This window comes from Prionailurus bengalensis, chromosome D3 (assembly GCF_016509475.1).
Source record: "Prionailurus bengalensis isolate Pbe53 chromosome D3, Fcat_Pben_1.1_paternal_pri, whole genome shotgun sequence".
Lineage (NCBI taxonomy): Eukaryota > Metazoa > Chordata > Mammalia > Carnivora > Felidae > Prionailurus > Prionailurus bengalensis.
Window position 1 is genome coordinate 93,616,405 of NC_057356.1, and position 27,089 is coordinate 93,643,493.

The 27,089-nt window shown below is 45.0% G+C and overlaps 1 protein-coding gene across 5 annotated transcripts in view; it reads left to right on the forward strand.

The window, feature by feature from the left end:
* ATP9B (ATPase phospholipid transporting 9B (putative)) overlaps window positions 1-27,089 on the forward strand; it is a 252,267-nt gene that overhangs the window by 47,650 nt on the left and 177,528 nt on the right. For all 5 annotated transcript variants that reach the window (XM_043559118.1, XM_043559122.1, XM_043559119.1 and 2 more), the window contains 2 exons: window positions 2,558-2,666; window positions 18,309-18,367. In XM_043559118.1, coding sequence (XP_043415053.1) covers window positions 2,558-2,666; window positions 18,309-18,367 — 168 coding nt within the window. The remainder of the gene's footprint in view (window positions 1-2,557; window positions 2,667-18,308; window positions 18,368-27,089) is intronic.

A 27,089-nucleotide genomic window follows, 5' to 3' on the forward strand; every position in this document is an offset into this window, starting at 1 on the left:
TAGGCAAGTCTGGGGAGTACACACACAGACTTGCTGGGGCTGATAAATGAGTTAGTGAGGCTACGGGGTATAAGATATAGATACACAAAAAGCGCTTATATTTTTGTATGCTAGCAGTGACCACCTGACAATGAAATTAGTGTAGTAATTTCATTTATAAAAGCATCAGAAAGGAGAAATAGTAGATTTAGCTAAAATGCAAGATTTCATACTGAAAACTTAAAACGTTTTTGAAAAAATTAAAGATCTAAATAGATAGAAGTCATCCCGTGTTCAAGAATTGAAAGACTTGATATTATCGTAACGATAGCACTCTCCGAATTGATCTGTAGATTCGGTACAATCCCTGTGAGAATCCCACGTAGCCTTTTTGGCAGAAATTGACAAACCGATCCTAAAATTCATATGGAAATACAAGAGACGCAGAGTAGCCAGTGCGTCCTAGAAAGTAGATCAGTATCGGAGGACTCCTGCCTCCCATTCCAAACTTACTTTGAAGCTATAGTCATCAAGAAGGTGTGGTACCAGCTGAAGGATAGATCACGGGATACACGTCGAGTCCAGAAACAAACCTTGACACTTAGGACAACTTGATTTTTGGCAAGGGTGCTAAGACAGGTCAGTGGAGACAGAGCCAAAGAATGAATTTGGACCCTGCCTCCTGTCACACACAGAATGTAACCGAGAACGGGTTACAGACTTAAATGGAAGAGCTGAACCCAATAAGACTCCTGGAAGAAAACAGAGGTGGAGCTTTGGGATCTTGGACACTAAAAGCCCAGGTGACCAAAGAAACAATTTAAACTGGACATCATGAAAATTAAAAACTTTAGTGCACCAGAGGATGCTATCAAGAAAGTGAAACAATACAACCTGGAAAGTGTAACCTCACACTTGTAAATCATATCTCTAACAAGGTATTTATATCCAGAATCACATGAAGAGCTCTTACAACTTCGCGTGAAAAGACGAATGACACAGGTAAAAAGTGGGTGTAGGATCTGAATAACATTTATCCCAAGAGAACGTGTATATGGCCAGTAAGCTCATGTTAAGTGGTACAAGCACTTTGGAAAGCAGTTTGGCAGTTCATGAAAATGCCAGCCGTACTGTGTCACCCGGAAGAGGCACTATGGTTGCGGGGGGCTGGGAGCAGGGGAGATGGGAAAGGGGGGTGAGCTTTCTCTTTGGGGTGATGAAAGTCAGATGGTGTTGATGGTGGCACAACTCTGAATGCGCCGGGGACGGCCGTGTTTCAGAAACACAAGGACCACGGGTTCCAGGGGCCCACGTGGTGTAGCCTGTCGGCGACACAAAAACAGCCCTGGGATAACAGGTTGCTGTCCCGTAAGTGGAGTTGCCCGGCCTTGCCTTGGCCATTTTCACAGTAGACAGGGGGATGCTCATCAGTCAAACGAAGCCTACTGGACAGTGTGGTCCGAGAGAGGTTGACTTGAAGAGTAGCCGTGTAATGCGTCAGAAAACACCCAAGTAGCCTTTGAAAATGACTCCAGCCACGTTAGCGGTGTAATAGATTTCACAATAGATTCCAAGTACATAGGTTTTCTGTAGGGGCGCCTGGGTGGCTCAGTTGGTTAAGCATCTGGCTCTTGACTTCGGCTCACGTCATGACCTCACAGTTTGTGAGTTCGAGCCCCATGTTGGGCTCTGCGCTGACGGCACGGGCTTCTCCCTCTCTCTCTGCACCTCCCTCACTCCCGTGCTCTCTATTTCTCTCAAAATAAATAAATACACTTTGAAAAAAGTTTTATTTAGATAGCATCAAGTTAATCTGTCCAGGTTTTTACTTAAAAAGTGAGGAAGTAGGGGCGCCTGGGTGGCTCAGTCTGTTGAACGTCCGACTCTTGATTTCGGCTCAGGTCGGGATCTCATGGTTTGTGGGTTCGAGCCCCACATTGGGCCCTGCGCTGGTAGTGTGGAGTCTTCTTGGGATCCTCTCTCTCTCCCTCTTTCTGCCCCTCCCCTGCTCATGCTGTCTTTCTCTCTCTCCCTCCCCCCCCCAAAATAAAAAAAATAAATTTAAATAAAAATATTTTTTAAAAAAGTGAAGGGAAAAAGCGTGGTGGCTGTGCCTGTGCCCCACGTGTGTCTGTAGACGCTGCCACGGGGAGAAACTTGTGCTGGGATAGCTTCCTGTCGCTACACATTTCGTTCTACCAGAAAGAGAAGTATAGGAAACGTGTGATTTTGATGTCAGTCTTTGTTAATTTGAACTTGAATGCTCGCATGTTCTGAATATAATTCATGGGGTTTTTGAAGATTGTTGGTTTCCTTATTTTTAGGTTACTAAGTCCTTTCTGATGTTTGGCTTGAAGTACAAGCTATGATATGAATTTAAATTTTTTGGCTGATAGAATCGTAAATCTTATATATTATATTTTTTTAGTGGTGTTTCATTGTTCCTTTTTGTCTTTGTTTTCATTTATGTTTTAGAAGTAACATTGGCGGGTGGGGGGTGGGGAGTAAAACTTTTTGTTACTGTTTTGTTATTTATAATCCAGTTTTCTCAAATATCTGATTTTATCTTGTCTCATAGGGATTCGTTTTGGCTGTTACCATCATGAGGGAAGCAATTGATGAATTTCGGCGTTTTCAGCGAGACAAGGAAGTAAATTCACAGCTCTACAGCAAGCTCACAGTAAGAGGTCAGCAAGACACTTCTGATTTAGTTTATTGTTTGCTTAATGTAGCCATCACGTCAGAGTTAACATAAATGAAAGAAAATGTCATCATTCTGTTACCGAAAATAGTATTCTGCAGTTACATATGGTATCTAATTAATTTTCTTACGATAACGTGATGCCACAAATTCAAGGTAGATTTTTTTTATTCATTCTCCAGATGCTGGGATGTGTGTGTACGAGTATAAACACGTACACACTTAAACACACATGCGCACACGCGCACAGAGAGCTGGTCGTGTGGTGCGCTCTGTCACGGTTTGTGTATGAGGGGTGTGCACGTAGACACGTGTGAAACCCAGCTGGTGCAGGACATTTTGTGTGGAGCCCTGTATCACCTTACCTGCCGTCTCTGCTTGTGTCATATTTTCAACACAGTCGTAGGGTTAGACAGTTAGTACCAGGGCCTTAAACTGTTGAAGTGCAAGGTCTCGGAGCACCTACGGTTCATGTCATGATCCAAAGTGGGACTACTTTCTGCCCATTTCTCCTTAACTTCGTTCAGGGCTTTTAACCCTTGCTTAATTTATGTTTTTAAAAAAATTTTTTTTTTTCAACGTTTTTATTTATTTTTGGGACAGAGAGAGACAGAGCATGAACGGGAGAGGAGCAGAGAGAGAGGGAGACACAGAATCGGAAACAGGCTCCAGGCTCTGAGCCATCAGCCCAGAGCCTGACGCGGGGCTCGAACTCGCGGACCGCGAGATCGTGACCTGGCTGAAGTCGGACGCTTAACCGACTGCGCCACCCAGGCGCCCCTTAATTTATGTTTTTAAAGAGTTTGTTTATTTGGTCTCTCAGTCTCAGTGGAAAAGAAGCGATGTATTGGGAAGAGTGTGGGGAAAGCATTTGCACGTATTCATAATAACTTCAAAGCCTGTTTCAAAGATGAGGTTTAGAGTGGTGTTTGTACCTTCTGATTACGTGGGGACATTTGTACGTTGAATTATTTATTTGAAATAATTCTCCAAAAAAAAATTTTTATAGCTTATTTGGATGGATCTCGTGTAACGTAAAGTTTATCCGTTGAAAGCGTACAGTTGGGTGGCTTGGGTCTGTTCACAGAGTTGTGGAAGCGTTACTGCCGTCTACTTTTGGAATGGTCTTGACGTTCTAGAAAGAAACTCTGAATATGTTAGCCGTCATCCCATCCTTGCCCCTCCTGCCCCTCCTCCAGCCCCGGGTCCGTCCCCCGGCCTGCTTTCTGTCTCCATGGGTTTGCCCCCGAGGAGCAGGTGTCCGGAAGCCTGCGGCTTCCTGCAGGCCACCGCAGGCCAGTGTGGGCTGGTGTCACAGGCCTCTTTCCCCGGCGCCCTGTGGTCACGGGTCATCAGTTCATCGCGGGCGTGGCGCCTGGCAGCGCTCTTTTTCTTTTCGTTGCCCAGGGCTCCTCCTCTGTGTGGCACGCCGAGTTTGCCTCCCATTCAGTAGTGGGCGGACATTTGCGTCGTTTCCACTTCAGGCGACCGTAAAGAATGCTGCTGCAGATGTCTGCGTGCGGTTCTTCTGTACGAACGTGATGTTACTTCTTCTGTGGGCATACCTACCACGAGTGAAATTGCTGGATTATATGGTAACCACATTCTTGAGAAACTGCAGACTACTCTTCTGATCGGCCTTGCCAGTTGGCCAAACCAGCTGCTGGTTTGCTTTCTCACCAGCAGCGTGTGAGTGGTCCAGTCTCTCTGCGTCTTCGCCGGCACCTGTTAGCGTCTGTCTTTTTGTTGCAGCCGTCCTGTTGGGCGTGAAGTGGTAGCTCGTTGTGGTTTTGACTCGTGTTTCTCTGGCGACTCATGACGTTGAGCGTCTTTTCATCTGCTTATTGGGCGTTCGTATGTCTCCTTTGGAGACGTGTTTTTTCAGATTCTTTGCTTACTGTTGGAACTGGGTTCTTTTTTTGTATTTATTGAGTTGGGAGAACTCTATATATTCTGGATTTAAGTCCCTTGTCGTTCTGTGATTTGGACATATTTTGTCTCGTTCGGTGGCTTGTGTTTTCTTTTTCTTGGTGTCTTCTGACGCACAGCAGTTTTCATGTTGATGAAGTGCTGCTCATCTGTGTTTTCTTTTATTGCTTGTGCCGTTGCGATGTATCTAAGGAACAGTTTGTCAACCCAGGGTTGCAAAGGTTTACTTCTATATCTTCTCCCAGGGGTTTTATGCTTTTAGCTCTGACGCTCAGATGTGTGATCCGTTTTCATTCTGTAGTTTGCGTGGGTGTATGACATGGGGCCACGTTCCTTTGTGTGTGAGTATCCAGTTGTCCCAGTGCCATTTTTGAAAAGACTGTACTCTTGCGATTAAATTGAACGGTTAACTAGTGAAGAGTTTTGATGTATGAAGTAATGGCACGGTGGAGGAAAGGTGTGTTGTAGAGAAGAGGTGAAGTTTTGGAAAAAAGGAATCCCCGGAGTGGCCAGGTAAATTAGGTGTACCTTCGATGTGTCTTTTTTGGAATATAGTATAGGTCCCGGCTTAGTTTTTTAAATTGTTTTCATTGTGATATTTGGAATGAGTAGAGATTCGTTTCCGTGCATTAATTGTACCATTCAAAACTAAATGGCACGGCGATATCTGCGAACCATCAGTCGGCAGTCCTGCCTGCCCTCCTGAGCGTAGAAGCAGTGAAGGGGCGAGCACTTGCCTCAGTGAGAGCGGCCCACGGTCTCAGCTTGGGACTCCGGGCCGTGCCTCTGAAGGTAGTGGAGCGGCACGCACTTGCGAGAATTGTGTCTGTCCAGCCTGGCAGGGCCACTTGAAGGACCGACTCAAGACGGTTGTCTCTCTTCCTCTGATTGGATGTCACTCAGGGCAGAAGAGCCAAAAAAACAGTCGGCATTTCGGAAGCCTGTGTCAGCAGCAGTGGCTGGGGGGGGCGATAGGTGATAGCTGACACACCGAAGAGAGTGTCGAGTGCCCGCTAGAAGGAGCTGGAGACAGGATTCTTTGGAAAATCGGGGCCTTCAGAAGTGCGTGTGTTGACAGGAGAGTTTTGAAAGCCACATCCAAGGCCGGCACTGAATCATGCTCAGAAAAGACCCCAAGAAAGTGTTTTGCCTCTAGCCAGTCTCTAGGCTCACTGCAAGCAGAGGTGAGGTCTCAGGCAGAGTTGTAGACAGCTTGCCGAGTGCCGGGTGCCCCGGGACAGCCAGCCTGCCAAGGCTGGGAGAGGCTGTTCGCTCCTTCCCTCCCTCCCTCTCTCCCTCCCTCCCTCCCTCCCTCCTTTCCTCTCTCCCTCCTTCCCTCCCTTCCTCTCTCCCTCCCTCCCTCCCTCCCTCCCTCTCTCCCTCCCTCCCTCTCTCCCTCCCTCCCTCCCTCCCTTCCTCTCTCCCTCCTTCCCTCCCTTCCTCTCTCCCTCCCTCTCTCCCTCCCTCCCTCCCTCCCTCCTTTCCTCTCTCCCTCCCTCCCTCCCTCCCTCTCTCCCTCTCTCCCTCCCTCCCTCCCTCCCTCCTTTCCTCTCTCACTCCTTCCCTCCCTTCCTCTCTCCCTCCCTCCCTCCTTCTCTCCCTCCCTCCCTCCCCCCCTCCTTTCCTCTCTCACTCCTTCCCTCCCTTCCTCTCTCCCTCCCTCTCTCCCTCCCTCCCTCCTTCTCTCCCTCCCTCCCTCCTTCTCTCCCTCCCTCCCTCCTTCTCTCCCTCCCTCCCTCCTTCTCTCCCTCCCTCTCTCCCTCCCTCCCTCTCTCCCTCCCTCCCTCCCTCCCTCCTTCCTTTCCTCTCTCCCTCCTTCCCTCCCTTCCTCTCTCCCTCCCTCCCTCCTTCTCTCCCTCCCTCCCTCCCTCCTTCCCTCTCTCCCTCCCTCTCTCCCTCTCTCCCTCCCTCCTTTCCTCTCTCCCTCCTTCCCTCCTTTCCTCTCTCCCTCCCTCTCTCCCTCCCTCCCTCCCTCTCTCCCTCCCTCCTTTCCTCTCTCCCTCTCTCCCTCCCTCCTTTCCTCTCTCCCTCCTTCCCTCCCTCCCTCCCTCCCTCCCTCCCTCCCTCCCTCCCTCCCTCCTTTCCTCCCTCCCTCCTTCCCTTCCTTCCTCCCTCCCTCCCTCCCTCCCTCTCTCCCTCCCTCCTTTCCTCTCTCCCTCCTTCCCTCCTTTCCTCTCTCCCTCCCTCTCTCCCTCCCTCCCTCCCTCTCTCCCTCCCTCCTTTCCTCTCTCCCTCCTTCCCTCCCTCCTTTCCTCTCTCCCTCCTTCCCTCCCTCCCTCCCTCCCTCCCTCCCTCCTTCCCTCCCTCCCTCCCTCCCTTCCTCCCTCCTTTCCTCCCTCCCTCCCTCCCTCCCTCTCTCCCTCTCTCCCTCTCTCCCTCTCCCTGTCTCCTGTCCTTCACCCTTCCTCCCTTTCTTCCTCCCCCTCTCATTCCTTCTTCCCTCCATCATCCCTCCTTTTCTTTCTTAATCTCACCCCCTCCCCTTGCAGGGAAATCTTTTTCAAAACACTGACTGAAAGACTTCACAGACCACACATGACGAGGAATACACACTTTACAAAACAGTTCTAGAAAAGTCACTAAACGTGCACGGCTACAGCATATACTGAGCAACAAAAGAAACCCAGAAGAGGAGGACGTGACTGATTTCCCGAGTTACCAGATTATAATAGTCAAAATGTACAGGTTTCCACAGGAAATTATGAAGCATGCAGAGAAACCGTGTGGCCCAGTCATAGAAGAAAGGAACAGAAGCTGTCCCTGAGGAGGCCCAGATTCTGGACTTACTGGACAATAATCTAACTCACCTGCCATAAGTATGCTCACGGAGCTAAAGGAGACAACTGAAAAATGTTAAGAGACATCAGGAGAACAACGTACTGTATTAAACAGAAGATCGGTAAAGGTATAGAAATGATAAAAAGGAAGCCAAGAGAAATTCTGGTGCCAAAAATTATAATAAATTGCAAGAAGAACTCACTCGAGAGTTTGAGTGGCAAATTTAAGTGGCCGGGAGAAAGAATCCCTGACCCTGAACCTAGATCACGTGAGATGATCCATTCTGAGACGTGGAAAGAACGAGGAAAGTTAAGTAGAGACTTGGGGGCAGCACTAAAGGCGCTAATGTGCGTGCATTGGGAGTCGTGGGGGTCGTAGAGGGAGAGGGCGGAGAGAAAGTTTGAAGGAATAATGGCCGTTAACTTCCCAGATTTGTTAAGAGACACGAATCTACACGTTCAGGAAATTCCGTGAATCCCTAGAAGGACGAACGCAGAGAATCCACACCGAGACGTTGTAATCAGACAGTTCAAACCCGAGGCCAAAGAGAATGTTCTGAAAGCAGCAAGGGAGAGACAGCTTGTCACACACAAGGCCGCTAGAGTGAGAGCCTGTGGAGGACAGGAGGTGGATGACGTTTTTAAAATGACAAAAGAAAAAACTGTCAACCAAGAATTGTGTGTCCCATTCACGAGTGAAGGAGAAATTCGGACGTTCCCAAATGCCTGTAGAATTGAAACCAGGCACTCGAGCAAATACACACGCAGCCACGTTCATGCAGCGCCCTTTATAATCGCCAGTGGGGGAGGACAACCCAAATGTCCATCGGCGCGTGAGTGGATAGACAAATTGTGCCGTTTTCTCGCGTTGGAGTGTCATTCAACCGTAAAAATTAATACCGATACAACATGAGTGAACCTCGAAAAAGCCGTGTGAGAGAAATCAGACACAAAAGCTCACGGACTGTACGACGTCGTCTGTGTGAAGTATGGGAACAGGTAGATTACTGGAACTGAAAGCAGGTTGTGGGGGCACTGCTTAGTGGGTTGACGCATCCTTTTGTGGTGAGGAAAATGTATTTGAACCTGATAGAGTGGGTCGCACAACACCGTGAATGTACCCCGTGCCGTTGTAGTGCTCACTTACAATGGCTGATTTTATGTTATGTCACTGTCACCTAAAAATAGTAAAAACTGTTGATGAAGGCATACTAATAATTAGGGCTTTTACACTTCTATGATACTCGAACTCAGAAGATCTTAAAAATAATTGTCAGTGGCTTTATTTCAAATACAAATGGAGATTTACCTTTTTACACGAAATTGACGACCATTGGTCCTGTTTGAAAGGACGTTTTACTCGTAGATGGTAACGGTGTGGCTATCTCGGACTTCCTCCTCTGTGATCTGTGTCAGGTGACTTGCTCATTTGCATAACTGCCATCCTTGGTAGGTTGGTGTTCTCTCCACCTTACAGGGGAGGGGCCTGAGGCCGCCGCTCAGGGATCTGCCCCGAGTCCCTGCAGCTTCGGTGGAGCGGCTGTGTGAGCCCAGCCCCCTCCGACTTCATGTGGCTGTTCTGTGGGTTGTACATTGCTCTGTGGCTCGTTATTCTGATGCAAATGATTGCTGAGTAAAATCTAGAATGTGAGAAATGCACGTAAAAATGTAAAAAATGCTCCTTGGCTAGTCTGAAACTTGTTTTCTTGGGAAGAATATTCTGTGCTCATCTCCTTAATTTGTAGCATTTCATAGGTTATCTGTTCTTTGAATGGCATTGATGGCTCCTTCCTTATGTGACTGAACTGCGGTTCGTCTTATCGTATTTATCGTATTTACAGTATTTGAATTTTGTATTTGGAGTTCTTACACACATTCTTGTAGAAAAACTCTGGGAAGATGTTCCCTGCTCTATTTTTTCTTTTGAAAAGGAAAGCCACGACCACTTTTAAGTATGCTCGGATCTTGAGGGTACTTTGTTAGAAGCAGAGAGTATTTTAACTGGTGCACGAGCTCAGTTGACACCGGGTGATCTTTAGCCAACTGCACACTTTGCTGCTTGAGAGGCTGTCTTGTCATGTGGGAATTTTCCACGTCTGTTGCTGCTCCGTTCTTTGCTTTCTCCTTGTTTGTGACCTGCTTTATGATTCATGGTTCTCTCCTAATGGATAGCGCCCCGTCAGAGTTAAGGAGGAGAAAATGAAATTGTTGGCAGCTTTTCAGAAATCCCTGATGAGGAATTTGAATTGTGGGGTCATTCTGCTTTTGGTTTCTTGGGATCAGTGCTATTTTTTTTTTTTTTTTTTTTTAACCTCTTGCTCCAGAGAGGTGTATAAATTGCATCCTGGGCTGTAATCATTCTGCTGGCTGGTTCACGATTCAGTTCCAGATACTTAGTACTCACTATGGTCGGCACTGTGATCCCCTCCGGGGATTCAAACACGAGTGAGTCCTGGACTGTGGTTTTGAAAGAGCTCCTGTAGTATTCTAGCAGATAGGATAAACTCAGAGGTTTTTGTTTACTTTTGTTTTAATCAACCATCAAATCTCAGTAGGACTGTATCATGTCACCCACTATTACCGTGTATTCCAGATGCACACCTAAAGCTAATGTGGAGCTTTAGAAATGATCGGGAATTAATTCTGGGCTGTGGCTTCTCTTTACACTTGGTGATGACTGATTTCCAGTGGCTCTTACCTGTTTCTTGTAATGGTTATGGCATTCTGTTGTTCAACGTGTTAGACATATGAAAGAGAGAAGAAAGTCTGTTGTCTTTGAACTTGTGTACATTGTGTGCGTGTGTAGTTGTCAGAGAGAACGCTCACATATTTAGGTGTTTCTTGTGTTCCAGTTTCCTTGCCAGAAAGGAACTTGACCCGCTGAGACAGTGTTCTTTCTTCCTGTGTATTTTAGCATCTTTGATTCTTTCTGTCAACACTGTTGTCACATACTTGTTAAAATTCTTACTGTTATTTTTACATAAAAAATCATGAAATACCTATTCAAATTTTATCATCTTTTAGTGAAATTTACTGTTTGTGCGTAATGTTTTCTTGAAAGATCTCTTTTTAAAAATCCCTCTTTAGTGCATTTTACACACTGTCTGTGGGCAATGCCCACTTCCCCAGGCACGTCCTAACATGTAACTGGTTTCTTGGGTTACTGCATCTTCCGCTTGGCAAGAAGGAGTCCCTTTTGTGACAGTCATGTCTTCAGATAGTTGGGTTTCTTTTAAATAGTACTCTCAAATGCTGGCTAAATTTTCCCATCAGAAATTGCTTAGGAGCTGATGAACTCAGAATTCTGTCATCGGAGTGGGTTTCTGCAGCTGCTGCTCAGAGAGGCATCGGTGACTTTCCTTCTTATTCACGTGCCATCCCTCGTTCGTCCACTTCTGTGATGGTGCAGGTCAAGTAGAACGGTACGTCTTTTCCCACGAGGTCAGAGCCTGCTCGGTGCTTCCCGTTCATCTTGGGTGGTCTTCAGCATCTGTGGGCTGAGCAGCGCTTGGGAAGTCTCCGTTCAAGAATGTTCTGGATACATTACTACAGGTGTGCCGTCTAGTAGCGGCTCTCCATCTGTCAGATCTGTATGGTTGGTCTCCATCGGTCGGTCGTCGTAGGTTGTTGTAGGTTGTTGTAGGTCGGACACGATCAGCAGCTGAGATTCATGATCTTATCTGCTCCGCCCTCTGTGGCTGCACGTGGTGGACACGGGTCCGCCTGGGGGCGGGGGGGGGGGGTTTGGGGGGACAGATACACAGGAGCAGATTCATAGCTTCGGGACCGGCTGTGCGTGACCCGTCGTGCTTTCTCAGCTCATCCTGGGAGGATCTGTGTGAATTCATTTCTTTGTGGCCTTGGTGCGCCGCGTGTCTTTTATCACATTGTTTGGAGACTGGGGCCCGGAATACGTGAAAGTAACAAGAAACGCCGGCTAACACGACGTACCTTGGCACAGGTGGAGTCGTGTGGCGGTGTGTGTGTGTCACCAGCACCCCGCCCCCTCCCTCTGGTAGCGGCTGTTACTGTGCTGGTCGCTGTGCTGCTGGGTACTCTGCTCTGTGTTCGTGCGGCTGTTTTCCCTGAAGGTTCCGAGGTTGTTGGCACCTGGCAGGATCTCAGACGATGGATGACTTAAGTAAATGAGGGGTTTCCAGATCAAATATGACAGCCCTAGGCCTGTTCGCATTCCGGTGTGCCCGCTCGCGCCTCCCCCAGCATCCTTGCTCGCGTCAGGTACAGCATTGGGTTTAACTTGCTGCCTTGACTGGTGAAAAATACTCTCCTTGTGATTTGCTTGCTGCTTACCTTTTCACATTTCCTTGCTTATTGTGATCTTTTATACGAGTTTACTCGTCTTTCTTCATACGTCCATTTCTACCTTTTCAGAATTTCTCTAAGAGAAGCTTATCACGTGACAAATATTTTTATCTTGTTTGACTCATTTTTTATCTTTTTCTTTAAAATTTGTTTTTTACTGTTTATTTTTGAGAGAGAGAGAGAGAGAGAGGGAGACAGAGCGTGGGCAGGGGAGGGGCAGAGAGAGAGGGAGACACAGAATCCGAAGCAGGCTCCAGGTTCTGAGCTGTCAGCACAGAGCCTGAAACAGGGCTCGAACCCACAAACCCTGAGATCACAACCTGAGCTGAAGTCGGATGCTTACCTGACTGAGCCATCCAGGCGCCCCTATCTTTTTCTTTTAGATGTAGATAAGTTTATAATTTTTATGTATGCAAACCTTCTGTTTTCCTTTGTGGTTTTTACTTTAATCCTAGAAAGGCTGTTCAACCCTAGTGTGAATATCTTAATTTCCCTACAGTAATATTTCTGTGTTTTCATTTTTCATAGCTGACGTTTCCCTCCATTTGCAATTTCACATTTCAGGTGTCTATTCCATGGAGAAGGGACCTGTCTTCTTTTTTTACCGCAAATGGTTAGTTAGTTCCTTTAAAACCAGTTTTTAATGTTATTAAAGTTCTTTTTCCAGAGGCACCTGGGTTGCTCAGTTGGTTAAACGTCTGACCCTTGATTTCAGGTCAGGTCATGATCTCAGGGTTCATGAGTTCAGGGTGACATCATGGAGCCTGTTTGGGATTTTCTCTTCCCTCTCTCTGTGCCCCGCCCCCCCCCCCCCCCCCATCAGTATGCTTTCAAAATAAACTTGAAAAAAAAAAAAAAACCTAAAAAATAAAAAAGACTAAAAGGGCACCTGGGTTATTCAGTCAGTTGAGCATCCAACTTCAGCTCAGGTTGTGATCTCATGGTTTGTGGGATCGAGCCCCACGTCAGGTTCTGTGCTGGCAATGTGATGTGGAGCCTGCTTGGAATTCTCTCTCTCTCCCTTACTCTGCCCCTCCCCTTTTCTCTCTCTCAAAATAAATAAATAAATAAACTTAAAAAAAAAAAAAAGTTCCTTTCTCAGACCTTTGAGAAATGTGTCAGATTTCTTTGGGCCCCATTCTTTGCCTTGAGCTCTCCAGATTCATCCAGATCTCCGTGCCAGCTCCATTCCAGTTTTTTTTTTTTTTTTCAACGTTTATTTATTTTTGGGACAGAGAGAGACAGAGCATGAACGGGGGAGGGGCAGAGAGAGAGGGAGACACAGAATCGGAAACAGGCTCCAGGCTCTGAGCCATCAGCCCAGAGCCCGACGTGGGGCTCGAACTCACGGACCACGAGATCGTGACCTGGCTGAAGTCGGACGCTTAACCGACTGCGCCACCCAGGCGCCCCTCCATTCCAGTTTTAAATAATGTTCCTTTTCGGCATGTTCCAGCATCTTAGAATCTTTCCTTCCCTTCCTCAGTTATTTTTCTTTTTTCATTATTTGGAGATTCTCTTCTCGTGAATTAGACCAGTGGCATCGAACCCTCATGAACAGGCTCGTGGTTGCTCACTATCCTCACCTGTGGTTTCTTCTCTCTTGTACCAAGGGCCCGATGTTAGTCTCCACGCTGGGAGTGTTTGTGCAGCAAGAAACTGCCGTGGGATGAGCGAAAATCTAGAGGAAATGAGAGACTAGGGACGATTTTGAGCCCTATTTAGTTCATCTCCCTTTTAGCGGTAACATAACCATACAGAATCGCGGGGCATTGGGATTTTTGTACATTTGCAGGCGCCTGCTTTCTCGTCAGGTTTCTGGTTTTCGTGATTGAGAGTCTTAGAACTTGTTAATTATGAGCCGTTCGTGTTAACAGTACTTTGTATTTTAACATTTGGTAGAGGTGTAAAAAGTCTTTCTAACCACAGAAAACAGAGATTGGAAATTTCTCTTAGGCAGACACCAGCAGGCTTAACCGAGACTTTGAAGTATCTTGTCTATAGTAGGACCACATAATTTTCATTTGTATTTGTTGCTTGATAAAATATTTAAGAGTGAGATACTTAGTAGGTTTTTAAACCCGCGTACTTTCCTACAAAATCTTTATTTCGTGAAGGTAGTCATTTGCTATTGATGCTTATTTCTGCATTTGCTGCACCAAAACGTGTACGTTGGTTGGCTGCAAGTCTGTCTGCATGGTCTCTTCTGGCAATTTTGGGCTCTTCATTGGTATTTGGACGGTAGACTGTTTCAGATAGTGAGACCATGTTAGAAGGGAAGGGGTCCAGTGAATAACATTCAGTGTTTCATCTCTGTTTCTTACCACGATATTTCATTATTTCCATATTCTTTCTAAAGCTATCTCATACTTTGTTTCCTGATAGAATAAGAAAAAAAATTTGTGTTTAACTTGAGCATCTTACTTTTTTTTGATTCTGCCACTCTTTCTCTTTTCTCTCCAGCTGCTTTCGGGGGGTGGGGGTTTCCAGTACCCTCCCCCCCATCTCCGTCCTCTCTTCGAGAGCTCTCTGCCCTCCACGGCTCCTCTCTCCCCCAGTTCCTCTCCGCACCACGTACCTGCCGAGTTCTGTGGTTCAGGTTGTGCAAATTGTGTTAATCCTCAGATCAGTTTTCTAGGCATGCGGGATGGCTTGGTGTTGATCTGGCCGCATTTCAGGGACGAGAGATGCACAAAAGAACTTCCATGGTGCTGCGCCATCTTGGCCCCTCCCCCGTTTTGTTTTTTTTTTAATTGCTAAAGAATGTTTTTTAAAACTACTTTGATTATTGCTGGTGAAAGTTTAAGAGTAAAAATTGGTTACCTTCCGCAAGATGCTCTCTAACCCTTACCCCCAAACAGCAGGATTTCCTTTTTTTCTTTAATTTCCTAGGCTGTAGTCAATACAGTTCCTATGTGGATGTATTTCATCTCCTGGGCTTTAGGTAAGGTTCCTGCGGGTAGGGCGTGGCCCATTTTGTTCCCACGTTTGTCCCCAGCCCGTGTCTCGGGAAGGATAGCTCCTGCCCTTGCACATCCGGGTCCTCCGTGCCCGTGCCCCACCCACCTTCAGCGGGGGTCCCCGGGGCCCCCCAGCCTGAGCAGAGCCCTGGCTTGTGTGCTCTGGGACTGGCCTCACGGGGCCTTCGTCCGCGTTTCCCTCACTGGCCTAGGACAGCCTCCGATGGCGCCGTCGCCCTTCGTCACCTTGGGACTCTGTACATCGGTGCCTCAGGCTTCCACCTGCCGATGCCCCCAGCTGAGCCTTCTCGATTCCCCTGAGAAGAGCCTGGCTCTTCCCCGGGGCGCCTCTCCCTCTGCAGTCCCTGTCACGTGGTGGTGGGTTTTCAACCTGGGCCTGGAGGCCACTTGTCCTGGAGCGAGCCGGGCACCCTTTCTGTCTTTCTAGCTTCCTCCCTTTTACACCCGAGTCCAGCTGTTTGTCAGCTGCCGATTCCGTGGCCTTAACGCTTTTGCACTGTTCGTGGCCCCTGTAATGTTCTAGTTGATGAAGTCTGATTCACCAGTTTTTTCTTTTATGGTTGTGCTTTTGGTGCCTAAGAACTCTTGGCCTAACTCAAGTTCACAGAGATTTTCTGTTAAGTTTCTCCTGCGTTTCTTCTTCTGGAGGGATTTGCACTATGTGTATCTATTTTGAGTAAGTAAACCTTTGTACTGGTACCAGTAAGGGCTGTTTTTGTATGTGGATCTCCAAATGTTTCCCGCACCGTTGATTGAAAAGGTGATCTTTGTCTCCCTGCAGTGCCGTATACTTTGGTCAGAAATCAGTTGTCTTTTACGTGTGGCTTTATTTCTGGACTCTCTCTTCCACTCCACCCATCTGTTGGTCTGTTCTCATGCTAACGTCATTCTTTTTTGATTACTGTTTCTTGAGAATAATTCTCGAGGTCAGGTAGTGTTTTCCTTTCAACTTTGTTTTTTTGTTTTCAGAGTTGTTTGTCTAGTGTAGGTCCCGTGGATTTCGATATGACTTTTAGAATCAGCTTGTCAATTTCTGTAAAATATTCAAATCAAAAATCCCTGCTGGGATTTTGATTGGGATCACATTGAGTCTAAAGATAAATTTAAGGGAGAATTAATATCTTATTAATACTAAAGCTTCAGCTGTTCTTGACGAAAGGGAACAGAAGGCTGTGAGTTCATGGGACTGAGGCTATGCAGGAAGTACAGACAGCCCCCTGCACATGGATGAAAATTCCTAGAGAACCAAGAGCTACTGAACAGTTTGACCAATTCTGTACGTTTAGAAATGTGCACTTGGAGGCAGATTGCTGTACCGATTTGACACGATAGCCTTGTCGTGTGTTTGTTCATATTGTCGTATTATTATTAGTTTTTCTTAATTATTATTTTTTTTTCAACGTTTATTTATTTTTTTTGGGACAGAGAGAGACAGAGCATGAACGGGGGAGGGGCAGAGAGAGAGGGAGACACAGAATCGGAAACAGGCTCCAGGCTCTGAGCCATCAGCCCAGAGCCCGACGCGGGGCTCGAACTCACGGACCGCGAGATCGTGACCTGGCTGAAGTCGGACGCTTAACCGACTGCGCCACCCAGGCGCCCCCATATTGTCCTATTATTAACACAAGAATTTCTGCACTGCGTTTTACCATCACCTGTTTTCTTTAAACATGTACTTGCAAGGAAGCTCCATAGAAATGAATGAAAATCACTGCACAATACCTAAAAATTAAAGGCTATTAAATATAAACTGTGTCTGTGATGTGACAGAATGGTACCTCTTCCTCAGAAATGTAAGACCGTGATCGTGGAGTCAGAAAAGGGTATATTTTCTGTTTCAAAATATTTAAAAATTATTTACGACGTTTATTCCATCTTATGATTATGGCTGTTTCTGTCTCTGCTTTCTAAATGGGTCTATTACAGAGAATATAGAAAAGCAGAAGGAACAGTGGAATGGATGGTAGGAGAGAAAATAAAATGAAGTGATAAGACAGGAATTCTTTTGAATAATACTCAGTAATAATGAGATCGGTATGGTACGTTTACTGCCTGGTGCTTAGCTGTAGAAAACATAACAGTGGGAGTACAGACAAGAAGCTTGAAGGGGCCAAATGAAAAAGTAACTAAAATAGACATTCTTCTGTAAGTATACTTTCTGACTACCAGTAGATGTACTTACCAGTTATGAAGATATCTGAAGATTTGTTTCACAGTAACGCTAAAGAACATTGGTGCTCTATTTTATTTTTTTTAATAAAAGATGCCAGAATTGTCTTTTTTTTTTTTTAATGTTTATTTAGTTTTGAGAGACCACATGTGCAAGTGGGGGATGGACAGAGAGAGAGAGAGAGAGAATCCCAAACAGGCTCCACGCTGTCGGCACAGAGCTCGACACAGGGCTCGAGTTCACGAACCGTGAGATCATGACCTGAACTGAAATCAGATACTCAACCATCTGAGCCGCCCAGGCACCCCCAAACATTGCTGTTTTATAATATGAATAAAATATAGCTTCCCCCAATAGTTCCATTCCTTATGTGCTTACTGTCTAATTGAGGAATGTAGAAAAATAAAATACAAAACTTCTGGATATCCTCAAAACATATTTTTAGGAACAGTTGTGGTACTCTTGAAACTGAGCTGCTTTAAGAAGTAATTAGGAAATAAGTTTGTACTAAGTTGAACGTGGTCGAAAAGTCAGTAGTATGACTGCTAACGTTAGTTTTTGATAATGCGATGTGGGCTTCCCTCCTGTCCCATTAGCTTTCAGAATAGATTGAATGTAAAGACAGGCCTTTCCCCATGTTAAAAACGGTGGTCACGAAAAGGTAAAAATAGATCCACGAGGCTGTTGCTGGTCCTAAAAGGGAGATTGACAGAGGGAGGGGGAGGGGGAGGAGGGAGGGCAGGAGGGAAGGGGAAGGGTTCGGAGTCCCAGGGAGAGAGAGAACTTGAGTAAGTTTCGTTACTTATGTAGAAGGGTGTCTCAAATTGTGTATTCCACATTTCATCTACTCTGCGTGATGTTAACTTTGTCTTAGAGGCTTATATGTTAAGTTTTATAGGTGCTTATTGCAGACTGGATATGATACAAATAATCTAAGAATTGACACACTGTATCACGTGGATGAATCACTGTTCGTAATAAAGCTGTCAGCTGTATGGGTATCAGTTATCAGTTCTGAAATGTCGGTGATTTTATACATCGTTTTCTTTACTTCTGTCAGTTCTGTGTCCATCAGTGCCATTTACAATGTTAATACAAGGATACATCTTCCTGTTACTCACTCATTAAGTCATCTTGAGTGCTATTCTGATGGTCAGTACTGGACCCAGACCTGAAATAATGGTGGATTTGGGAAGAACATTCCGGTTGGAGCCCTCTCCCGTACCCCACGTCTTTTACTGGGGACAGTTACCTGTTCGTATTTGGGAGCTAAGAGAAGTTCATTTTTGGTGACTGTGTAATCAATTTATTTTGAAAGTATAAGTACAGATAAATTTCTAGTGTTTTTCCACCCCAAAAGTTATTTCTGGAGTATTAATTGCTAATTGAAATTTTAACTTGGTGTGCTGTTTTTCCTTGAGTTGATTATACTTCTTCTTTTCTTTAAGGTAAAGTGCAAGTTAAGAGTTCAGACATACAAGTTGGAGACCTCATCATAGTGGAAAAGGTTGATGCATTTTTAATATATTTTAGACGTGTGTATGCCGCTGATTAACATTTAGCCTGATTGCAGTAACTTTGAATCTAAAGGAAATTGTATGAGACAGTTATTTTAAGTCTTAACATCTTTTGTAAGATAGGATATATATGAAGAAAAATCTAGTTTGTTTTTGCTTTAGTATATTTCATTGTGTGCAGGTGAAATCATATTTTGTCTAAAAACAAGACCTGTGTTAACTGTTTAATATTGTATTACTAGAATTATTTCATTTGATGAAAAAACTGTATTAGTTAGAACCTATTTATAATAGAATGTTTCATTTTCTAAAACTTCCTATTATAGATAGATATATTACACATAAGAATTTGATATTCTTAGGGTTTAGAATTTACCTTAAAGAAGGGAGGGTCAGTGGAAGTCAGAGAATATTGGGAAGAAACGGCTCAGGTCTGTGGAGGCGGAAGCCGCTCAGAAAGCCTGTCAGTGTCAGTGGTGGAAGCTGCCAGCGGCCTGGGGTGAGCAGGCTGACTGCCTGTGGGGGGGGGAGGGGGGGTGGTGCTTCTGCCCACATCCCTGAGTAATGGCCACTGAGCAGGTAGCCTCTTTGTTTTTTTCAAAGGCTCTAGGACAACTTTTATTTTATTGTATTTTTAAAAAAATTTTTAATGATTTTTGAGAGAGAGACAGAGACAGAGTATGAACAGGGGAGGGGCAGAGAGGAGACAGAATCCAAAGCAGGCTCCAGGCTCCGAGCTGTCAGCACAGAGCCCGACTCGGGGCTCGAACTCACGAACGGCGAGATCGTGACCTGAGCCGAAGTCAGAAGCTCAACTGGTTGAGCCACCCGGGCGCCCTTAGAACAACTTTTAAAAAGTGTCGCAGGAAAAGTTGTAATAAGGCCTCTTACAAGAGCAGTCTGAGCCCTCGGTGCCAGCTGGCACCCGGGCCACGCACCCAGCCTGAGCCATGTTGTGGAGGGGTTTAGTACCAGAAGGCCTTTCTCCTCAAGACCATCGTGGGCTTTCTCTTGCTGCTTTCAGCTCTACATCGGCCATGTTTTGAGGTATGCTTGTTTGATTTTACAAAAAGGATTAAAATTGAGCATACTGATGTGCAACTTGTGTGTGTAGCGTTTGGTCATATGGACGTTGCAAGTCACTAGCTTTGATCCGCGGTTAGATTTTCAGATGGTGTCTTTGTTCGCCTCTTACAAAGCGCGGTGTGAACATCCTTATACACACACCTCTTCGCGCTTCTGTGGGGTAAATGCTGATGACAGATGACTGAGCAAATGAGAGTCAGCTGCCAGTGTCCAATACCTCACCCTTTCTGTGGTCAGGCACCTGGGTCCTCGCTCCGGGTCCCTCTCAGGGCTGTAGTCAGCCAGGTGGCCATCGCCTCCGGCTCGTGGGGGCTTGTTGGCAGGTTCAGGGCCTTGGTTCCATGAGCTTTTGGCCGGAAGGAGGCCGCCTTCGTTCCCGACCACACGGTGGGAAGGCTGGGGGTCCTCCCCAGGGCAGCTCCCGGTGGCCCGTCAGGACAAAAGTGGGCAGCCGGCAGCATGGATTGCGGGCTGGGACCTGTGCCAGCAGTGACACCCATCGCGTCTTGTTTCCTTCTCAAGAGGCTGCGTGGTGTTGATGGTGGTGTTTAAGGAGCAGAGAGAGTCTCTGTGGATCGGGGAGCACTGCTCGGCCTTGTCATGGTTCCATCTCTCATTTCCTTTGCTCTCTTGTTATTCACGTTCTCCTTCCCTCCCCTGCCAGAGTTGATGGACTGTTGTGCTCTTCAGTGCTCCCATTGTTACTGAGTAGCGTGAGTCCTTCTTGGCCACGTTGTGTGTGCTCCTCTCTTCTGTCCTGTAGATGGATGTGAAGGTGGATGTCGAGATCAACGTGGGGGCGTTCCCCTTGGGCCTCTCTCTGGCCTCTCAGGTGTACTCTCCATCTGTGAGAGATGGATGAGGGACATGGGCCTTTGTCGACATCCAGGAAAAGGTTTTATGGTAATGGGGTAGCTGCCCATCTTCTGTTTTGTCCCTTCAGTGTTCCACGGGTAGCGCAGTGTGGGTGTCCCTGCAGTGTTCCATGGGTAGAGCAGTGTGGGTGGCACTCCCAACACTAGATTGGTATTATTACGCAAGCATGTGTACGGCCCCTTCTCTACCCTGATGCTGAGAGATTCGGTAGCAGAGCTACAGGAAGAACTTCTAAAATATTTTCACTAATCTTCAGGAAATGTTATACACTAAAAAAGAGGGGTGACACCTGTACCTGATTTAGTTTTTTTACATTGCCAATTTTACACCTACTTTCACATAAAAATTTTCCACATATTTTAGTTACTTAAAAAACTTGAATATTTAGAATCTTGAGACATAATTTCTGGTAATTGCTATGAAGTGATAAGTTTTTAGTAGTGAATTTATATTTGTTAAACCAACTTTGTGGCTTTTTTAGGGATAAAAGTTTCTGTCTTACTGACTGACTAAGTGTCATAAGGAAATGGCAATGATACGGTAGCAAATGGTTTTGTCTTTTTACTTTTTATTTAAGGATTCTGGAAATACTTGTCACTAACCAGAAAGTTACTTCTCTGTTATTTGACCACATTGCTACTTAGAAATCAATCCTTGGATACTTCCTTGGGGGATGTTATGTTGGAGGGTAGCTCTTCTAATTCTGTATCCTGATGTGGAATTACGCTTCGTATATGGATAGTCATTGTGTAGATATTTGAGGTACGCTGATCGAGTTCGGCCCAGTGCTGCAGATGCTGGGAGTCGTGCAACTCACGGGAGAGCAGCAGCTGGGCACAGTGGGCAAGGGGAGATGTGGGCTTCAACGCCAGATGGATCTGGGTGTAAACTCCCAGTTCTCCAGCCTCAGCCCCTCCCAGGAGCAGCATCTCTTTGATGTACACTTGGAAAGTGGTAGGCTAGATCCATTCAGAGTCAGGGTCGGGTTATGCACGCAGGGCAGTTGTTGTCTCCTGGCTGAACAAGGAACCAACCCTCCTAAGAAGTATCTAAAATTTTAGACAGACATGTCAATTTAAATATTAATACTTGAGGAATGTGTCAGGCAGGTAACTGTTTGTGACAAGAGACTTTTAAAAGTTGAAGGTTGTCCAGGTCATTGTCCAGGTCCTAACACCCGACTCTGAAGTCCAAGTGTTTGAGAAGGATCCAGAGGACACAAGCAGGATTGAAGTTGACACTGTTGTTGAGTCCTTCTTCTGCTCAACCAAAATGAGCAAGAAAAGAATATCTTCTTTTTTTTCACAGCTGAATTGAAAGACAGTTTCTTTATCCTATTTTTTTTAAGGTAATGCAATTTAATAAATATTTTCAACAATTTTACCAAGCATTACAATGTATATTTTAATACCCAGAACAGACACGACAATAACTATGCAGAGAGAGACAGTCTGAGATGCTGTAAATAAACTAAGATGGGCTCCTGAACAGGTTTCAGGTAACACACCAGACGGCAAGAAATTAGAAACGGAGGAGTGAATACCAGGGGAAACCTGACAACAGAAAACAGATCATAAAATGCAGACTTCTGTAATGTGTCAGTAATTTATGTTCATTGCGAACCGTCTAAATATACCAATCCAGAGACAGGCAGAGTGGATGAAGAAAGGAGGCCCAGCCATGCGCCTCTCACAAGGAATTCAAATCCAGTGACACGGGTAGGATAAAAGGAGGTAAAAGAATGGAAAAGGTACACATCGCATAAAATTAATCGGAAGTAGGAGGGGCTGAGTTAATATCCAGTGAAGGATAGCTCAGAGCAAAGAAAATTATTAGAGATGGGGAGACCTCACATAATATTAACAGAGTTATCCATCAGGAAGACGAGACGGCCCTGAAGTTGTACTCAACAGACAACAGAACCACAGAATACACAAATCAAAAATTGTTGGACCTGAACAAAGGAAAAAGATCCACAGTTCCGAGTGAGAACTTCAGCCCCACCCTCTGAGCATCAGACAGAAGTGGTGGGCCAAGCATCGGCACTGACAGAGAAGATCCCCACGGAGTCCGCCAGCGAGATCTAACTGACAAATGCAGGCCGCTCTACCCGGCAGTAGGAAGACACACATTTATTTCTAGTCGCACCAAGTTTCAACATGCACCAGTTAAAGCAGATCCATAAAAGCAACCTCAAGAAAATGAAAAGAATTTGAAATCATACAGCGTGTTGTTTCATCATGGTAGAGTCAAATCAGAAATTGACAACAGAAAGACAACAGGAGAACTCTAAAATAGGTGAAAAGTAAACAGTGTACTTTAAGTATGGAATCCAGGAAACAAAATGCAACTGTGTGAAAGTGGAATTTCAACATTCAAAATACGTGGTACGCACGTGCGGCGGTGCTGAGTGGGAATTTTGTAGTCGTCAACACCTACGTTAGAAGGACGTCAACATCTCAAGTTAATGGTCTAGTCCCTGGCTCAGGAGACTAGAAGAGCAGAATTAAAGCAATGTATGCGGAAGGAAGCAAATATAAGAGCAAGTCAGTGAAACAAGATAGTAAATCAGTGAAAGCGAAAGCTGGTTCTTCTAGACAAATTAATAAAACCGATAAACCTCTCCCAGGAGTGATAAAAATGAAGAGCAGTGACACAAGTCACCAGTCTCCGTAGTGACACAGGGGACATTACTGCTGATCCCAGGCCATCGAAAGGAGAATCATGGATTCCCACCGAGAGCTGTACGCTCCCTAGCACACCAGCTTCGACGAAAGGGACCACTTCTTCCAAAACCACAAACCATCAAAACAGTCAAAATGGAACCGGTAATGTGATGGTTCTACAAACAGTAAGGAAGTGGCGTTAGTAATTTCAAATCTCTGAGAAAGGGGCGCCTGGCTGGTCCAGTCGGAAGCGTGTGTGACTCTTGATCTTGGGGGTGTAAAGATTACATAAATAAAATTAAAACAAATAAAAATGACGTTACCATCGGCGTGTCAGTGACTGCAATGGGGACTGCGATGGGTATGAGAGGAAATTGCTTTGAGGCTGGCACCGATGAATAAAAAATGCATGTCATACCTGTGATAAACCGCAGTTGTTAAAAAACAAATAAAATCTCTGAGAAGGAAGTATCTAAGTCCAGATGTTTCCACTGAAGAACTCCTTGAAACCTTTCAAGAAGACTTCACATCATTTTTGCACGGTAGTGTCCAGAAAATGGTGGAGGATGGATGGAGCATTACGCAGTTCATTTTAGGAGTCCAGTGTTACCCTCACACCAACACAAGACAGTACAGCAAAAGAAAACCGCAAATAATGTGCATATACACACAGACATCTTTAGGAAAACAGTTGCCGATGGATATCAGCAGTATAGAGAAAAACGGCACATCAGGACAGAGTGGACGTTATTCCGGGGATCTAAGGCTGGTTCAGCGTTCTGAAAGCACCGGATGTAGTCCACCCTGTTAACAAACTCAAAAATAAAAAAAGTAAAAAAATTATATCAGTTGATGTAGGAAAAACATTTGGGTAAATCCAACACACACTCATAATAAAAACTCTCCACAGCCTGCATTAAACAGTTAATTAAAAAGCACCTATAAATATGTACAGCCAAGATCACACTTAATGGTGAAAGTCTGAATGCCTCTCCTTTCAGATTGGGAGTAAGTCCAGGATGTTTGCTCTTACCACTGTTTTTTTTTTAAAATTTTTAATGTTTTTTTTTTTTTTTTTTTTTTTTTAAATTTCTTGAGAGAGAGAAAGTCAGACACTTAACTGACTGAGCCACCCAGGCACCCATGCTCCTACCAGTCTTAACTCGACTAACATTTCTAGCCACGTAGAATAAGGCAGGTAAAGCAAATGAAAGGAATTCAGGTTGGAGAGGAAGAAATAAAAATGTCCCTGTTTGCAGATGACATGATTGTGTGTGTGGACAATCCCAACAAATCTATGAAAACCTCCTGGAACTAATGATAACGAGTAGATTTAGCAAAGTGGCTAATTATAAGATCACCACTCAAATACCAATCCCATTTCCAACATGTGGAAACAAATTAAAAATAAAGTCGCTTTGGGGCGCCTGGGTGGCGCAGTCGGTTAAGCGGCCGACTTCAGCCAGGTCACGATCTCGCGGTCCGCGAGTTTGAGCCCCGCGTCAGGCTCTGGGCTGATGGCTCAGAGCCTGGAGCCTGTTTCCGATTCTGTGTCTCCCTCTCTCTCTGCCCCTCCCCCATTCATGCTGTGTCTCTCTCTGTCCCCAAAATAAATAAACGTTGAAAAAAAAAAATTTAAAAAAAAAATAAAATAAAGTCGCTTTATAATAAATCACTACTATGAAAACTAAATCTTAGGTATGACTGAAAATGACAATGTGTTCATGAAAGTCATCAAAGATACTGTGGATTTGGATTGGAATATTCCAGTTTTCCTCAAATTGAATATAGGTTTAATATCATTTCCATTAAAATCTCAGCATGATTTTGTTTTTTTGTGTTCACTTTTTACATACAAAATAAGCTTATTGTAAAAGCCATTTGTGAAGGCTGAGATAGCAAAGCGGTGCTGGTGAGGAGAATAACGCGAGAAGGGTGACTTCCTGGTGTTGAGGCGCATGACCGAGCCCAGCGTGTAAGAAGGGGAGAAATCGAGATCGGTGGAACATTCTGGAGAACCCAGAAATAGATACACCCAAAATGCTCAAGTGAGTTTTGACAAAGTGCAAAAGCAATTCAAATGGAGAAAGGTTGGCCTTTCAACCAATGAGCCTGGAACTAGTGGACGTCCAGGGTTTAAAAAAACGAACCCAATCTGAATGTGACACATTATAGAGGTATTAAATCAAAATGGATCGTGACTTTAAGTGAAAAATGTGTAAGTGTGAACCTTCGGAAGAAAAACACCGGAGAGAATACTCCAAATCTAGGGTAGGACACTGGTGTTTAGACTTGATGCCAAAAGCACGATGCGGAGAAGAAAAATAACGATACGTTGCATCTCATTAAGATAAAGCGTTTGTGCTTGTGAAAGAACACGTGACTACGATGAAAACAGGCTAAAAGGCCCAGAAGGAGACGTCTGTAAACCACATGGCTGATTGATTTGTGTATCTAGAGTATGTGAAAACCCAACAGTACGAAGAATCAAGTGAGAAAGCGAACTGAAGACGGAGGAGATGTGTCTCCAAGAAGATTATAGCTGGAGAGTGAGCAGGAGAGGGTACCCAGCGTCATCAGTAATCTGTGAATGCGAGTGACAGCACCGTGACGTCTCCGTGCACACACAGCACAGCGGCTACAATGAAAACTGATAACAACACCAGGTGCTAGCAACGCTGTGAAGAAAGGCCACTCACATTTCTAGTGGGAACATCAAATGTTACACTTACCCTAGAAAATCAATAGACAGTCTCTTAAAAAATTTAATATGCAACTGTGGTATGGCCCAGCAGTTGAACTCTTGGACCTCTTATCACAGAGAAATGTTAATTTGAATTGGCACAGAAGGCCATCCATGAATGTTTATGCCTGTATTATTCATAATTGCCAAAAATCACAAACCAGATATCCTGAATGGGTGATGGTCGGAGGAACAGTTGTACATCGTACCAGGGTCTATGATGTTAAGAAAACACGGGTCTCTGCTCCTGTGTTGCTCATAGTCTTGAAGGGAGGGAAAAATAAAAAGTATCCATGATTGTTTAATACTCTTTATGAGTGCTTCACAGAAAATAAAACAGGGTGAGGGACTAAAGAGTAATGGCCTGAAGTGAAATTAAGGGAAAACATTCCATTACAATAGCATTAAAAAGAATAAAAGACTTCCAAATAAAATTATTGTTAAGAATCAACTTAGCAGGGGCACCTGGTGGAGTGGGATGGGGGATGTATTTGGGTGGGTGCTTTTTTGGTCCGGTACTGCCTGTGAGATTCTTCCGTTTTGTTGTGTGTCCATGGTTTGCTCTTCTCGTTGTTACGCAGTGTGCCCTTTGTCCGTCCTACCGTTGGTGCATATCTGGGCAGCTTTTAGTTTTGCCTGTTAGAAGTGATAATTGTGCACACGGTGCTACTGTATATATGCCTAAGGAGTGGGATTGCGGGGCATGGGGGATACATATACTCCACTTTAGTGGATACTGCAAATGACCTTGCAAGGCAGTGTACCACGTTCTCCTCTAGTGGGCGGTGCAGTGCAGTGCGTAAGAGTTCCGGATGCTTCACGTGTTTGTCAACACTTGGCATTGCCAACCCTGTGCATTTTGCGTTTCCAGTATGTGTGTGGTAGTGGTGGTTTTAACATGCATTTCCTTGAAGAGTAACAGAATTGCACACCTTTTCATATGCCTTTGCATACCTTTCTTGTTTGGGAAGAGCCTATTGAAATCATTTGCTATTTTTCTTCTAAGTTATCTCTTCTTTTCTTATCAGGTTTTAGGCCTTTAGGTATTCCGGTTGGGGGGGGTCTCTTATTAGTGATAATGTTGCAAATAATATTTTCCTCCCTGGTGTGCTTTGTTAAACAGATATTCTTAATTTTGATGAAGTCTATTTTATTAATCTTCTCATTTATAGTTAATTGGGTTTTTGTTTGGTTGGTTGGTTTTTAAAATTTTTGATTGTGAGGAGGAGTCTTGTTAGGTTTGGTAGGGACCCTACCAAAAAATTGTCAAAATATTCTGTATTTTAGGAGCTTTATCGCTTTGACTTTGACATTTAGAAATTCATTCGGGATAGATTCAGT